At 32.5% G+C, this 18,417-nt stretch overlaps 1 protein-coding gene across 2 annotated transcripts in view; it reads right to left on the reverse strand.

Annotated features, from left to right (window-relative positions):
• Positions 1 to 18,417, reverse strand: part of LOC125062506 (frequenin-1) — a 103,437-nt gene that overhangs the window by 54,086 nt on the left and 30,934 nt on the right. Inside the window, exons 2-3 of one of the 2 annotated variants that reach the window (XM_047668488.1) lie at positions 7,641 to 7,722; positions 4,833 to 4,990 (exon numbers count right to left, since the gene is read on the reverse strand). In XM_047668488.1, coding sequence (XP_047524444.1) covers positions 4,833 to 4,896 — 64 coding nt within the window. In that variant the 5' untranslated portion in view covers positions 4,897 to 4,990; positions 7,641 to 7,722. The remainder of the gene's footprint in view (positions 1 to 4,832; positions 4,991 to 7,640; positions 7,723 to 18,417) is intronic. The other variant, XM_047668487.1, reaches the window with a different exon arrangement.

Genomic DNA, 18,417 nt, shown 5'->3' on the forward strand with positions numbered 1-18,417 from the left:
AATCTGTAAAACGGTGTCAACTTGAAATAATAATAATGAAGCCTGTTTATTTACTAACGTTACAAATGTTAAATATACAGTTTATTTGTTATATTCTTGTTGCTCAATATCCTAACTTCCTTCAGTACCATTATTCATTGGAACCCCTTCACCGGGAACAGCCTCATACTTTCTGCTAACGCTTCTATATCTTCAATCCCCCTTTTTTTAGAGCTCGCCCTCTTCTTCTTCCTCTTGGTTATTTCAGAAGTAACAATTTTAAGAAATCAATTGTTGGAATACCTTGTCACAAATATTATTCCATAACCTCTTGAAAAAAAACCCAATAGTTATATATATATACACAAAATATTAAAATCGTATGTCAATGTCTAAAATGAAAACCTACGAATATATAGAGCCTTGGTTTTAAACAGTCTTCTACGAATAGCCCGCTTAAAAACCTTCTCGCGATGAGTTATGCAATGCACTTTGAATTGACGATGAAAATAAAAGACGTAGTAGCCACATCATTTATCATCTACCGTGACCTTAACGCAAAGTAACTTTTATTTATGAGCTTTACCAACATGAAATTGCTTTCGTTAATAACATTGAAGTCAACCAGTTTGCCTAAAACACATAAGAGTTCATAAAAACTTTATCAATTAAATAATTTAATAGTTCAACGATTTATTTTTTTATATAATTAATCTAATAAACAATAAACTACAAGCTCCCACCTTTTCAGAATGCCAAATCATAAAATTACTGCTTCACGACTGATTTGAGAGCGACCGCCGATGCGAAAACCGCTGTGTGAGTTCGAAAAGTGAGTTACAGAATCGCAGTGCAGGTATGGAGATGCAAATGAGAGTGGGTCCACCACAAAGTCCTAAAGACGTATGCACAGCGGATGGCCTACGATTTTCTTAAACTATTATACAATATGATAAAGTCGACTATCCTATTTAAAAATGTAGGTACTTGAATGACGATAACTATTCGATTTACCCTATTGTTCGTGTTAAACCTTCCGTTGCTTATACATCGAAAACGCACAGCGCAGATTACAGTTGTTTGAAATTAATCACGGAGTGGATATAAATTGCGTATTTCGCTTTTTGTATCAGTTAATGGCGTCAATGAGCGAAACAGATAAAAGTAAAATATTATTTGCTTACAAATGTTATTATATACAATAGAATTTTGTAATGTATTTATAATAATTTTAATTGTAACAAACTCACTTGTAACTTCACCTAACCTTGACCTACCAACCGTAAGAAATACATTACTGATTTTTTAAAATACAAGAACGCATAGCTGTATTCTTATTAAAATATTTTAAAGTAAAATCTCTTGTCAAACTCACAGGCTTACATGCTTTTTAATCCTCCATATTATGTAGTAAAACTTTGTGTAACATGCTTCCACGCTTATATCGCAGTTAAAAAAAATGTCTTTCTACTGGGATAGTCGCGCTCTAATCAGCCAGGCATCGATTCTGTAATCGTAAGGCAGGCTCGTTAAAACTTAAAGATTTCACTTTTTTTGGAGCAGAGTCGTGGTAAATTTATATAGCGGATCGAAAACATTCGACATGTGGTATTGGGGGAGACCGGGGAATGTTGCGAATGGACTGCAAAGAGAACCAACAAGACCATTCTAAACCCAGTAAAGATCACAAATATATTATAATTTAAATCGGGTGCTTAGCTACTTTGGCTATTTTGCCAAGAGATGGTGTCGACCAATCGGTAATTGCCGGGAGGATGGCAGGAAAAGTTGGAGTCGATCGCCTACCCTGACCTGTGACTGACCAAGTTAAGACAATTATTGGTCTCAAAATCCCTAATGCCCTGAGATAAGCGAAGGAGAGAGCACTGTGGAGGCAGAAAGTTGACGTATCGGTTAGGGCTTTTCATGACAGGCACGACCTTCAGAAATGAAGACAAAGACAATAAACATCTTCCTAATTCGCAACGAGCGTAGTCCACGAGGCGCCATAGAAAAAAGTTTCTTGTCTAATTCAGCTAAAGTTTATTCAGCCTCGGGAGTCGGGAATACGAAATTAACTCATATTTAAAGCGTTTACTGCGCAATAAATTGTCATTAGCCAAGCTAATAACCATTGTCATCAGACTTTATGGGGTTTGATACCTTTCCTGCAAGATAAATAATGTTGTTTAAGAAGCTGTATAAAATTATAATGTATTTAGATAACATAAATCAATTAAAAGTTTTATCTTTAATTTTTTATCCACTTTTTCAGTTTATTTCTACCATTTGTCAAATATGACCCAAAGGACAGCAACGTTTGTGAAATTAAAGACCATATGAAGGTTAATTGCTTGCAGCGGAGGATTTATTATTTACGATTATCTATGATTACAATAATATTTAACCCATTTAAAACTGTAAAGAAAGCATCGGTAAGTATTAAGGAAGCATGTTGGTAAACATTACATGGTGGACTGAACATAAAATTACAGTAATAATAATTGAATAGATGAATTACAGATATTGAAAAAAATACCAGTCTCACAAATCCTTTTGAGCTTTGATACATTTCTGTTCGTTTAAAACCCCTTAAAACCTTTTGACAAACTAAATATACCTTAACGTATTTAAGAAATATATTTAATTTTTCCGTTTACAAAAGCAGGTTTATGTTCCAATTTTGAAAAATTACTTAACACAAACTTCTCAATACTTTTAACAAGTATTCGTATATATAGGAAAAGGGCAGTTCGTGACAGCATAAATGCAAAGTTCGGAGTATTTGGTATAATAATGTTCTCCAAGCGGCAGCTTAGCTTTAAACGACATCTACATGTATTCAGGAGTTATTATAATGCACGAATGTATACGTAGGGACTCTCTATTACTTATCTCCTAAACAATGATGGAACAGAAGCCAGATACGACTGCAGTATGAAAGGAGAAAGACCGCTATTCAGGCACCTACCAACTTCCAAACTTTAGGCTACCATTGAAAATGAAATAACAAGTTTTTAATTTTTGGCCCCGTATCAATCCTAAGACGTCATGATGTGCAATCGAACGCACTAGCTACCATTGTGGCAACTGGGATAGTTACTGCTCGAATAATATTAGAACTATGTATTCTAATTATGATAATGATGCCCAATACAAATTTGTTGTTGTTGACTTTGACTTTCGGATTACTTGCTACGAGTGCAAAGTAGCTGCTTAATCAGATAATTTTCCCTCCAAAAACGAATATTGACGACAGGTAATTGACACGATAATATTTACGAGTATCAAAGCCAGCTTATTGAAGGTGTGCCGTTGGTATTGTACTAAAACACGCAAGCTATTCATGAATCTAGCTATCACGATATTACTTCCACAAACACTATATTATCCTTATCTCAAATTAACACTAAATAGGTCAGGGTTTCATTAAATTATTGGCGCGGTACACCAACTCTCATTTGGTTTTACAATTTATAAAAGAATGTCTTAATTGATATTATGATTTGGAAACTTGATGATACTTGGGTCGGGTGGAAGTACCAACGTATTGTATAAAAGATCTAAGGCAGATGGCGAGATGTAATTTTGTTTTAAAAGATTTGCTTGTGTAGCAAAAGCATTTAACATTGCTTATTTATTTTTATTTGTTTTTGAATGCGTTATAATTTATAAATAATTTAAAATTATACCTACATATGTGAACTGAATAAAACTTTTAAATAGATATTTCATATAAAGTCAAGCTATTAATTGTAACAATATATTAAAATAGTAATATTAATAATTCATTTATAAAAAGTTGCAATTATAACAACTAAGCGTATTGTTTTGTTAATCGTATGAGAATGGCCCTTCAATCAATCAATCTTATTTATAATATAAGTGTTAATTATAATCTTAGCAATTTATTTCTTTTTTAAAAGAACTATAAGTAATAAGAACCAAGGATTTAATAGTTATTGTAGTCATTTGTGGGTAAGGCAAGCGCCCAGAGATAAGTTATTTTATTACTACAGGTACCTAAATTCATGTAAGTTGAACTGGTAAATAACTATACACCATACTTAGTTTTTTGAAGAATCATAAAAGCATTAGTTTCACCTGTATGTATATTGTTTAAGTTTGAAATTTGAAAATCACCTTTGAGGCTTTCAAGCACGTGTGTTAAATTTCGTAGGATGTGTGAGTGTTTTCCACAATTTTCTCGGAAACTAAGTCATATTGTAAAATAAGGAATCGGCAACTTACGATACAATGAAATTTTCATTAAAATTAGTTGAGTAGTTTGAGATATATAATAGAACTTTGTTGATTAGTACACTTAAATAAATTGTGTTTTATCTTTGTCGGTTAATTGCCCCAGCTTTGTCAAACCAATTTAGTAAAAACACGACGAATTGATAATCTCCTCCCTGGTTTTTTTAGGTCAGTTAAAATCTAACTTTTAACTTTATGCTTGGCGATTCTGTTTCTTCATTACACCTAATTACAGAAACAATATTATTTCAAAATAAATAAATACTAAAATAAATTTTAATACTTTGCTTCCTTAGCAGTGTACCAGCAGGCATTATTTCCTCGCTGTATTGCAAAACTTATTCGTTGAACGAAAAAGTCAGCAGCTCCAGAATCACCGGCACTGTCGACCTGGCGCCAACTTGAATCTTTATGTAGCGCAGGAATAACAGATATTATATTCACGAATGTCGTTGTCCATTTAATTAAGCTAAGTGAGGTTTAGTATGCCAGTCCGTAATCCCAATCAATGTGATAATTAGCGTAGACTTACTTATACGCATTTATAAAATTAATACTAATGATTACAATAATTAATGGTTATAAGTACTTACAGTATGTGGCGTTAGTGAGTCTGTCGATGGTATCTTGCTTCAATTTTGAATTTTTCTTGCCCATTTTTCGGTTTTGTTGATTTTTCGCTTGGTTAGATGCAGTAATACGTCACAGAGATGTAACGTGTTACATATTACACCACCCTTGTTCTGTTCACCTGTAAAAATGTATTACATTAATTTTTTAAAGAAATTTTTTGAGTAGAGATTTAATTTTAGATGCAATAGATGCGTTTGTTATTTACATATATCTTATTGACATTTTTAATTGTTTTGGATATAAATATTCAGATATATTGGTATACGCCCGTATTATCTTTTCGCTTGTCGTACTGATTCTTATACAAGTCCATATGACTTCAATAATTTGTTGAAATGGTAATAATCCATTTTGTTTAGAAAAAATCGTATACATTTAATTAATTTAACACGGAACAGAAAACGACGTGACGTGACAAAAATGACTTCTAATCGCTCGTGTACATTAAGTATAAAGTTCTCTCAAATTATTCCAGCCTAACTAAGCAGTTAATTTTAATAATTTATTAGTATTTCAATTCATCATGGGGAGGTTGGATGGTCCGTGGCAATAAAATACGCCTTTCGAAAACCGCCCAACGTTTCCTAAATACTTAAGTGGAAAGACCGAGTATAAATATATGTTGTGACATAAAAAGTTATAGCTTTTTCCTTATACTAACTTATTCATACGATGTTAGTATATGGCACAGGGTCCACATTCCCCTATCTCGTCTACGTTATAGCTGTTTTTCCTTTCTCGAATATGATCGTTGGCTACTGTGCTGGGCAATAAATTACGAAGACATGTTTGTGTATAGTTAACCGGATGGTGAGACGTGACTCTCATTTAAGGGCTTAATACAATTATTAAAGTAATAAATATTCAGTAGATTTTATTATTGAATTTATAGAATTATCCGGTTGTGCGACTTGACTTGCACGCAGTCGTCGTTTTTTATTTGTAATGGTAAATTCAATTATCTGTATAGCGGTGCAATAGCCTTTGAACATGGACATTAGATACCACGATAACTTGTATGTCTCATAGCCACAATCACTATAAAGAAAAAATAATAATATGCCTCAAATACCTACCTACCTTTAGCTCTAAATGTGCCTTGTTTATTGTGCACCCGCGTTCATAACAACTAAGATTTATACTCGTGGATAATATAAGGTTCGTGCCATTTCCACTGGCTGTAAAATATCTAGTAATTCAAATGTATATCATATTTGAACTAGTTTAAATTCTTAATACTATTTTACATTTGTCGCGTATGATGAGATCCAACAGCTTCGTAGAAAAAATAAAACTAAAATTACGTAAACAAAAGAAGCTTTTATTCCATGTCTACTTAAACTAACTGGCAGAGTGTCGTGTCGAAATAATTATATTTCTCCTTGCACGAAAATATCTGCTGATACATCGTTCGCAATGCCGACAAAAACAAGCAATTTTGGGAAACGCTTATAAATCAAAACTTATGATTCTGATATAATTGAAGGTTTATACTACATTGTCTAGGGGCGAAATATATATCCCCTACCCAAGGCTACAATACCAGGCCTTTTTCATATTAAAATAATACAGTTAATTCTAAATCTTTCCGTTTTAAGTTATTTTAAATAGTACACGTTTTGTTAATTATTCTGATTTTGATATGCCGTTTGTATTGCGGAACGTGCGAATCTGTTTCCTTTGATTATGCTTGGTCAATAGTACCCTTAATCCAATTAAAGACATACGCCATGCTACGAACGCACCAAAATTTGATACTTAAATTTGGGGACACCGTAAATTTTTACTATGTACCTGCCCTAATATATAATTGTAATGTTTTCATAGGGTCGAGTATGTATTTCCTGAAAAAAATGTTTTTATTTGAATACTCATGGTGTAATGAAAATTAAACCAGATTTAGTTTAACATAACGTTGCATGTGCTTTAAAACGTGGTTTCGTTTTCCTTTTCAGATGGGAATATTCTAAAAGTAAAGACGAACTCTTTAGTTTTACGTTTCGTTTGAATGTCAAATAGGTCAGAGGGATGCTTTAAATAATATAATTCACTATTTATTACCATTCCTGTATAAGAAAACATTTAATGCTAATTAATGATATGAAAGTCTATTCCAGAAACTGAGTCCATCCTACATACATACATACAATGATATGAAATTAAATGCTACGCTGATTAAGATACTTGCGACAGTGCCTGCGTTTGGACTCTCAGTGCATAATTCCGACGATTTAGGTAATTGCCACGTTTATAAATATACAACCTTGGCTCGTACAAAGAGGGTAAGAACGGACTCTTAAAAAAGAAACGCTTGATAGCGTCTCGACAAGTGACGTAATAGTCGTATAACGAATTTCGTTAACCACTTACGTATTAGAAATTTATGATGGCAGACGATTTGATATTTTTGTTATTGAAAAATATTATTTCCAAGAACATTGTATGACTTTAGGTTTGAATGGCTGTTTGTTTTAGGAGAATGGTGATGTCTACAGAGGCATATAATTGTTGGGAGACGGGCGTCAATATTTTTTATAACTTTATTGTTAGCAAGCAATTCCTCCAAGCGTTGTATCGTATACAATGTACATTAATACTTGCGAACTAAGTACCGATAAATCAATAATTCTTAGCAACTTTTCCAGTCACTGAAGTATTTTATTCTTATCCCCTACTGTATTAAGCAGCTTATTTCTTTATCGTATAACTCACGTAAACAAAATTTATTGTCATCCAATTATACGAACTAGTGTATAAAGTGAGTTTACCTTTTCTATCTTCCAGGATAAGGATCACGTACATACTCCATCACAAACAGACACAACTTTTCAAAGGATTTTTCTTTTAAATCTGAAATGACGAAATCCAATCGTTACCACCACAAAATGCAGTTATAGAACCTTCGCAATGCAATGAATACTTACGAGCTACAAGATCCCACCTTATAGTTTTGAAGCCCTTTCTGATTTAAGATTTTTGAGGCACCGCACCGCAGGCAGGCAATATGTAAAAATGCTCTAGTGTGAAGTTCAGATATACTTAGCAATCATGATAACTTCTACGATCAAGCCGAGACTTATAAATGTTTCATAAAAGTTATTTTAGGAGTCTTGATTAGACGTGTACATTATTATTCGAAGGACAGCCTTTTCTCTACGAATACACCCACGGAGCCACAAGTTTACGATATCTCCTTATCATGAAAGTTCATTAGCTGACACGTACATAGCGCTACTGGTATTATAATAATATAATTTTTAGCCCCTACCTTCAAAATACACTTGCTTGTATAAATTTGACAACTATTATACTGTTTGTTTGTGAGATATAGCCACAATATCGGTTGACCGTTACGGTTACGGGACGAATGGGGAAAGGAAAAATATCAGTTTCATACTGGTAGGCTGTAAAGCTTAAAATAACAGAAAACAGACTCATAACTTTGTTTGCCACAAACAAAAACGCCGGTGCGGTCGGAGACCCAGTGGAATATCAAAAACGGAAAAAATATAAGAGTCTTTCCTCTATCTTTGATTTTGTTCCCTTTGTAGTAGAGACTCTTAGGCCGTGGGGTTCAAGTGCACAGGCGCTAATTAACGATTGAAATTGGCAGTTGGGTAGATAGTGTCGGTGACATCAAAGCTGGTGCTTTCCTCGCTCAAAGAATAAGTATCGCAATACAATAAGTATTATGGACTTTGTCTTGGCCTCAGATTTCTGCATATTTTATTTATAATTATTATTTGCACAGCATCAGATTTCAGTACACACGACTTAATTTTTTGGGTTTATAATTCCAGTTACCGCCAAACAAATGTTAATCACAAGTAAAAATATCTGCTAGTAAGCAGCTCACATTGAAACGACATTGCCCCAAAATTGACGATCGAATGATTATGGCAAAAATGCTTTTTAAAATTTAATAATAAATAGCATCCATACAATTTGGATGATATATATTTTTGTATGTATTCGAGCAGTGTTGGCTTAGGGGCTTCAGGGTTTGACCGTCATCACTGAGGTAGAAGGTTCGATCCTCGACTGTGCACCAATGGACTTCCTTTATAATGCATTTCATATAAAGAAACCGGCCATAGACCCAAACACACCGACGGCGTGTGTCAGGCATAAAAGACGAAACTACCTACCTGAAATAACCTAGTTACTCATGAAAAAATATATAATCATAAATACTAAAATGGTTAATCGTTATATAACTTTAACCACACATTTAAAACCCAAGTTTAAAGTAAAATAGCAAGCAGCTAACTTTACCTGAGTCACTTTAATTAACTTCAACGTATATTATTAGGACAGAAAACTCAGAATATTCTTTAAAGGGTTTGTTTTTCAATATCGATAAATATATGAAAATTCAAACACTTCATGTATTTTAGTTACAAGCAATTATTATACACCTATCTGGGAAAACTGCACAGCTACTTTGTTATTCAGTTATTATATTTTTTTAATTATTCTAAGTTGTTACTATTTATTAATATACGAAATTAAGTTAAAAGCTAACTCGTAGTTAGTAGGTAGTTAGCTCGAAGTTTTGAGTTGGCTTTCAGTAGCAATGTTCGAAAATAACACGTCGACGTTTAAATAAAATGAAAACTCTTTTTACAAAACTTTATTTGAATAGAGATAAATTGAAAAATGTGTCCTCATTCAACATCAACGTAGGAAGTTATTCAATAGGAGTTCCCAATATTTTTAGCCTATAAAGTTTTATATGATTCCGATAAAACACTAATGGAGTAGTTTTTATATTTCATTTCACCTAATATAGGATTTTTTTGCAAATAAACAAAACTATGTGTTTTTACTGTTTATTCCGAACTAATCACACTTTTAACTTAAGTATTCTTTAGTCTCTTTCAGACAAACTGTGTTTATTGTGTAATGAAAAGAGAAAGAGATTTAGTTTAAACGCTCCAATTGGACTGATTTATTTGTAATCCATAAAGACGCTTAACTTTAACGAGGTAAACTTTCTGAATACAAATATCTCCCATTGTGTGATAAGATATAATTCTGGGCCCGGTTACTCTGTTAAACCCACCGATTGACTCAATGATTTTCTCAATAAATATCTCTTAAATTAATTTTGATTCCAAAAATTTTACGTAGTAATAACTCAATTTTGTAATCGGAATCTACCCTCATAGGTATAGACAGACTCCTTATGAAATACTTCGCGGCACCGGCATGCGACATAGATCCAAGCCAGCACAGTATCACATCACAGCAATGCCGTCACAGAAGCCTGATGCTCTACTTTCCCATTTAAAGAAATGATCCAAAAATCTGACCAATTCGTGGTTTTTCACTGATTTATTCATTTTACGTTTTTTGCGATACAAATAAAAATGATACAAAAAAAATGTTTAGTTCTAACTCATAAAACTTATAATTTAGATTAAATATATGTATAAACACAACGCGTATGTTTGTATGTACTCAACATATGTATAAAAGCAAGCTTTTATCTACAAAAGTAAGAAATCTTCAAGAGTTTACGACGCATTTGTTAGAGAGGGAGATATTCTTTATCACGAATTCTGAACTAATTATCATTTACATTACGCAATACGCAATCCAAGCCATAAATCTGTACTATTATTATTCTAGGCCGAGTATTTGTGATAATTTACAATTGTAGACGATTTCGTTTATCTCGGTAAATTTTGCTGGATTTTGTTGAAATCTTAAAAATATTTCAATTGTACAGATAATGTATGAGGCTTTGGATATGATTATGGGAAACACTATGTACTGCACCATGCCGGCAGCTGACAAATCGTAAAAATTATTTCTAACATTTATTGTGATAACATTTTCTTTTGCGAACTACGGAATCGACTCCCGGTGGGGGTCTTCCCTCAGAGGTATGACCTCCAAATGATTAAAAATCGAGTGTACTCCTTCCTCAAAGGCCGGCAACGCATCCACTAAAAATGGGTGTCTATGGGCTGCGAAAACTGCCCTTTTTCCCCTATTATATAAAAAAAATGATAAAATGTGATCATTGGGATAAAATCAGCCGAATGCACAAATATCCAGATCGACTCCCACACGAAAAAGTAATATGTGGAAAGATACTTACAAGTCCAATTGTAGATAACGGAGTTCCTGATTTTGAATGCGGTTAAAAAGTGTGATCAATTAACATAAAATAAATATATATTACCCAACCAATGCCAGCCATGATCCAGGGTATCAGGATTTTATCTGAAGCCTACAATCGCTCTGTAGAGAGATATTCAAGTTCAAGCACAGTCTATGGCAAAAACAAATTTTATATTACAACTAAATTGTATAAATACAGTCGCGGGCATTGAATTAAGTAGACATTATATGTCTGTACTCGAAAATTGGAATATAAATCCATTCTGATCTATGTTGAGTCCCTATAATAACAAAATTCACTTACCCTAAATCTAAAAGTTATTTTCTCCGTTGTGAGAAATATCTGTTGCCGTGAAAAGAGTCGATGCGTAAATAAACTATCCAATTAAATTACAGAGAATTTTAGACTCTATTCTTGTTGGTATACTGAATAAAATGGGTTAATTCGCAAAAACAAGCTCTGCAGGACTTACACCCCGAAGCCCAATTATGAGATGCCATCTGTGACTTCTAAGTGAACACCTAAACATTTCGTGACCACTCAGAGAGCTTGCTATATATTTATGCTCTGCTACTATCAATATACTTGTAATAAACATCATTAATAATTAAATAATTCAAAGAGTACGCATAAAAAATGGGTATACCTAAAGCTTTAGTAAAATAGGCGATAAAATAGTGAAAAACATTTAAATCCAGTCCTATTTAGTTGCTAAATAGAATAGGCACAGGAAGGCATCAAGACATTCTAGTTATGAAGCCGTATACGTATTGTTATTTCTCTTTGTGAATCAAACAATAGGTAAACGATTGCGAATTAGGTCAGTAAAGAAGATGGCATGCGTTAATTAACTTTTATCCATTGCTTTCAACGATTGTAAGGTATGCGTACGTCATTTGTTGTTATGGTAGTACGGATGCTGGGTGAGATCTCGAGGCTGTAGTGGTTTTATCATCGTCAACGATAACTGCCCTTGACCCAGGTGATGTTGGTTCTGCTGTTCGGTTTGGATTGTTCTGTATTTGGAAGTGGATGTTGGCAGAGTGTGGGTGACTTGTGAGTTGGTGAGCTTATCTATTCCCAGGCCTTTCTGATTGCGATAACAGCTAGGAATACAAAGTAAACTTAGTTAGTGCAATGTAAACTTAGCTGTATGTATTTGCTGTTGATAGAATCTAATAACCTAAGCATTGTACTGGACACTAATTGAATATTCTATAGTTTATATTTACATTACGGTTGGTTCTAAGACAAAGCGATCTATCATATTTGGCAGTACACGTACATATTAATCATGTTAAACAATAGTTCTATCATATACTAAAATTACATTATTAGCACTGCGGTCTAATCTAGTCACGAACTAGTTTTAATTAAATAATCGTAGTAAGGTAATATTATGTAGCTACATAGAATGAAGCTTCATTAACCAATTGCGTACTAATTATCGTTAATTTTTAATTAAGTTTTACAGTGTTATTTGGAGTCTAATAAAGTGAGTACTCACTTTATTACCAGCTCTTAGTTAAGTGACACCAACTCGGAAAGGAAGTTCTCGTAATCTTACTAAACAATAGATAAAACAGAAGTTCCTCTAAAATTAATTATATTAATTTTCCTATTTTCCCCTTCCTTGTTTTCTTATTCTTGTAAATTAATACTTTCGCTATAGAAAACTTATTACTAATATAGACATTTAACTAAAACATAATTCCTACCGAAAAGATATATTCAATAGGAATTTAAAAATTATGACAATATTAGTTTACTTAGACAATAAAAATGCAAAGTTAAATTATATACTATACAATTAATAAAACCTAAAGGAATGGGGTAAACAAAAATCTGTGTATTTTTTTTAATTCGAAAACATATTTGCAGATTTGACTCAACCAAGTACCTGCTTGATAAACTCCACTGAAGACGGTTATGTATCAAGTAAAAAGTATATGTAAAAAGACTCAAATATAATGTGTAAATAAAATAATATATTCCCAAATTTTTTCACCCTTCAGCTGATTTAGTTAGTTACAATTTAATAATATTATTCACACACACACATTTGGATGGAACACTTAGTCGGTGCGTCGAAGGATTGGATTATTTAGTGGATTATTTCAAATGTGGTAGATCTTAATTTAATAGTCAAGGTACGTCGAAGGACTTGATTACTTGGTGGATTTCAATGATAGTTCTTAACCATATTTAAAGTCATATTAGACAAAGTTTTAATATATAAACCAAATATTTATTTCATTCACGCAAATATTAATTAAAAGTCTGCATCACATTGTATACGTGTAAATAGTAAATAACGTAATAAATTGGCGCTTAAATCCATTAAAGAAGTTTTACGTATCGTATTAATACGCTTTCATGGTACATCTTGTTTTTAGGTTCACGAATGCGGGAAAGTTATTTCTCCCAAATTCCACGCACAATCTGTCGTAGTCTCTTTATACGTTGACGTCACAGAAACAATAAAACCTTTGGATTAACATATAAACGACAGAGTCGGGTGTGAAACCACCCCACGTGCCCCCAACAAAACGTCACCTACAATGATTTAAATACTTTTTTGTTACAAATTTGTTGAGCTACTTAAAAATATAGAATTCGAACTGAACCTGTTTCTTGACTTTGTTTCTTGACGTTACAATTCATGTGTAATTTCTTTTCATTTTGTTACAATAATTTACACTCTTCGATTATATACATAATAGAGAAAATCCCGAGTTTGTTTAGGTTTAGATTTCGATTCGATTCATCGTGAATTTTAAATCAATCTCCAACATCGATAAATTAAATCGCAATTACGAGTATTACTGTTTTCAGATCAAATGACTGATCATTAAATTTAAATTATTCTCTGCCTCTAAACTTCAAAAGCTTGTCAGAAAGAGAAAAATATGTAGAAACTTACTACAAAAATAATTTATAACAGTAACATTATACCAGTCAACAATTACAACTATGTGGAACCAGCTGCTGACTGAAGTATTTTCAAACCAATTCGACATAGGATATACCAATTGTTAAAAGGCCGGCAACACAGATGCGAGCCTTCTGCCAATGTTGGGGTCCATGGCAGTAACACTTAACATCAGGTGAGCCTCCTGCCCGTTTGTCTCCTATTACATATAAAATAACCTTTATTGCATGCGATAAAGTGGAATGTTTGGAAAGTGTGTGTGTGCCTATTACACAGTGAAATCTGTTTAACGCGACTGACTACGATCGCTGTAAAGCAATCGAAACTTCGAGTTATAGGTCAGCTTAGGAGCCTACAATTTACGGCCTATAAGAAGAAAAAGATAGTTCTTTTTTACGTCGTTTTTTATTTCTTCGAAATTGTAAGTAAAATCTATTACTAATAAAAACATCGTTAGCTTAAAATATACAAATATCTACCACAATTTGAAAAAATATTTCGCTATTCAGTGACAGACATTTTTGTTTAAGTTTTTCACTTATTTTATAAAGAATTACGAATACTCTGGTCTTTAATTTATTCCTATAAACTGGATTAAAGAATGCTACGAGACACCTGACAATTATTTTAATGGAACAATAAAATTGCCTTCGAAGAAAGAGTGAATAATGTATAATATACCTATTAGAATATAATGAAATGTAGTTTATACTTTGATATTACATTACATTAATAACAATAAAAAATAAAAATGTATACAATTAATTAATTATAATACAAATTCTTAACTCTAGTTTTTGAGTATGGAACCCCATGATAGGGCATAGGCCTCTTCCAACCCTTCCACAGTTCTAATCAAAGCATTTAAAGTCTTTAAGTTTTACAAAGTACACAATCACTAACAATGCAGTCAGTAGTTATAATTGATGTTAAGAATGCCGAGAAACAAAGTCGGCTTCTATTTTACCAACCATACTCGTAGTAATTGTGATTTTTTGTTCAAAAACATTTTTTGGGTTATACATTTTAATTGGGTCTTGAAAAGATGAAAGTGTCAACTTAACGAGCAAAGCTAAAAATGGATTGCTTATGAAAGCTCGAACCGTCTATAGTTGCATTTTCCACATTTTCACTAAATGTAAAACGTCAAGGTAATTCATCCATTCAGTTGCTGTTTCAAGCTATTGAATTCAATTCTCTTCAGTGACGTTCCCGCTAGCTGGAAGTTTAAGTATTTTTTGATATTATTTGAAACCTTAAAACAAGTTTTAAATGTTATTTATATAATTATTTAAAAGGCTAACTGTAAATTTAATAGTTTTCAAATAATTTATAAAAATTTAGTTGTATCAGGAAAAACTGTATTTCTCACATATGATAAAATATTAATATGACGTTATGCTATTAAAAACTTTATTAAACTTTCGGGTAATAACTCCATCGATATCGACTGTCACGGCGTTTCACAACAACAACCCGTACGAAAAATGTAAACGATAAAGCTGTAACCTCGCTAGTACTCGTAAACTTAGATTCTACGGATTTATTTACATCTAGTATGAATGTTGTATAGTTGTGACTCGAACTTACTTGGAATCTATGTACTATGGAGTCTACACAAATAATGATTCCGCCCATCACCGATTCACATTTTTAATAACAAAAACCTTCATTTTGTCAGCATATTACATTTTTATAATATGTAAATTCCAAATAAGATTGAAGAATTTGGATTGAAGTAGGCACTTTGATAGGTATTTATCTTTGCTACATCCCTTTGACGTTAAACTCGGGAGTATAGGATATATTGGGAGTTTTTTTTCCTATTGACTTTTAATAAACACTTTTTGAGAACTAGAAAGTAGTCAAAAGCAGCATTTGACTAGGTATATATTCGGCGCCCGCGCCTATTATTATCGGTCATATATTGGTGTAAGTAATTTGTATTACTTGTGTCTTTCCTTTTTTCTGTTTTTTAGTAACGAGTGGCCTTGTTGGCGCGACTATAAATTAATGAATATGTCCCTTGCAGGATATATATAGAAAAGTTAAAGATATTATAGCTTCACATTTGATATCACTTATCCTTAGTAAAAAATATCGTCTATGCGAGAAAATTCATCAGTAAAAAAATCATTTCGTATTACTTCCTCGTATGACTTGGGATTAAAACTGTATATTATGCAAACATGAGTTTAAAACCCAAATCCTAAAATGATGAAAGCGTAGTTCACAGTAAAGCTATACACGAAACGATATGAATGAAATGTGTGTCGTGAAACGAGCGTCATAGAGACAGAGGTCAATAGCGTTATTGAGATAGGAAGCAAAACGTGGTTACTATTAAGGTAGTATTCTATTTATGTTTCATCATTCATGCTTCGTAGATACAACTCAATTCTCTAGAGCCTTTTTGGTTTGTTACTCTCAAAACTAATATGACAAAAATAATAATCCTAACACTTGTGTTATGTTTTTATAGTTTAGGTTAACTTCCGGCTCGAAGGACCATAAAATTTGGTGGGTCATAATAGGATGAGCATTGTTTGCACAACATTGAAATACATCATGTGTATTGTGTACTCTTTGTTTTTTCTAACTATATGCTGAATAAATGATTGCATTGTCTTGATTTCTCTCTGTCTGCGTGTGCTGGCACAGGCCTATTACCTACTTGGGGGTATGATGACATTCGTTTTGATCGTACGTTCTTATAATACTTTCCATCCCAAAAAATATTGTTTTGCCGCTCAGTGCGACAGTATTTTATCTCACTTTCATGACAAAACACGGATGTGGCAAACCCGACAAGGGACAGATAAACCAATAAAATTTAAATTGGTTATTATTTATGGGATTGGAGTTGGAAAGTCGATAACGATAATTATTCGTTGATAATCATATCAATTCGGGGTACGAATATAGTCAAGTTATACACTCGTAAAACAAAATGAATAACTGTAAAATTTTATAAATACCACACTGAGTTTGATTGTCTCGTCTCAACTTAGGTATTTAGCCAGGATTGATAAGTTTTAGTATCGAGATTCATGCTATGTGATACGACTCTCTATAAAGCGCAATATGTGGCGTAATAACGAATAACTCGCTCTAGATCGCGTGATTGCCACTCTCTACACCTATAAAGCTTATATATTGATTACTTAAGTACATTAAATTTACATGAATCTATGTTATACCTATTGCTAATTTTATATGCACGAGTGCACGAAAACTGTATCAATAATTCTGTGGAAGCCGTGTCACGAATCTTCTTAGATAACACGGGGTTGTGATAAAATTTCGAATTTGTGCGTTGATTATATGTAACCGACAATTGTGTGAATAAACACAAAAGGACAAAGGTTTTGTTCACAAAATACGACCATTAGTATGAAAGGAGCTATTTTATTCGAATCATGTTTTATGAAAAAGTGTTGCGTGCTAGCAATTTATTACCGACCACTTTATTTATGTTATTATGGCTTGCTAGGGTCAATTTGTACGTATTAAAGTTACACTGATGATTTTTAGTAACGATTAGTGATAACTATTGAAGCTTTGATTTATGTTTTGGTTTATGTGTTACCGGAAATGTATGTAATCCGTCATTATATACATTTCCTCGGGATTGTATGTAATTACCAAAATCGCACAGAAATGTGTGAAACAAATTATATTAGACACATTTCCTAGGAAATCTATACATTGTCTAAGTAGTAATCGGTAATGTAAATATTTGAGATATCAATGGGTATGCGGGGATAGATCACAATAATTTCTTATACTAATTACGTGATCCAACGAAACGTACTTAATTAAAATATTTCATTGATAGATATATCTAAAATGATTCTAATTCTGATATACATATCTAAAGCTCTAGACCTAGATTGATAGATTTATCATGAAAAAATCATAAAGTACTTCGAGTGTGTCTTACTATACTCATTAAGTATACAAATGTAATTATTGAAATAGTTGAAAAAGATTTGTCCGTGGTATTAACAATTGTTTATAATAGATTTGATACAAAACGTGATGCAAATAACAATACCTACAATTTATAATAACTTGTCCTAGTTCCATATACATACGCTGAACATGCTGACATTTATATTTCTAAGCATTCGCCTTTTACCTTTGTGTCAAAGCATCATTTATTTAAGCTTCACCGACATCTTGGAAAGGCCGTTTTTTAACTATTCCTAAGGTCCGTAACAAAACGTTGAAAAACGACGTAAATATTTGTGTCTTTGGGTGATTGGAGGTCAGTAAAGCAACAATTCAAAACTGAGTTGTATAATAAAAAGTCAATATTTTATATAAAATTTAAGATTTTTCCTATCATTTGTTAGTGTATTGAAGTCTCTTAATGACAAGAATAGTTAGTAAATGAGATCTTAGTAGTCCAAAACAATGCTTCATAAAAAATGTATATAATACATATAGCAAATAACAATAAACAAGACAGATTGAT

This window comes from Pieris napi, chromosome Z (genome assembly GCF_905475465.1).
Source record: "Pieris napi chromosome Z, ilPieNapi1.2, whole genome shotgun sequence".
NCBI classification, from domain to species: domain Eukaryota; kingdom Metazoa; phylum Arthropoda; class Insecta; order Lepidoptera; family Pieridae; genus Pieris; species Pieris napi.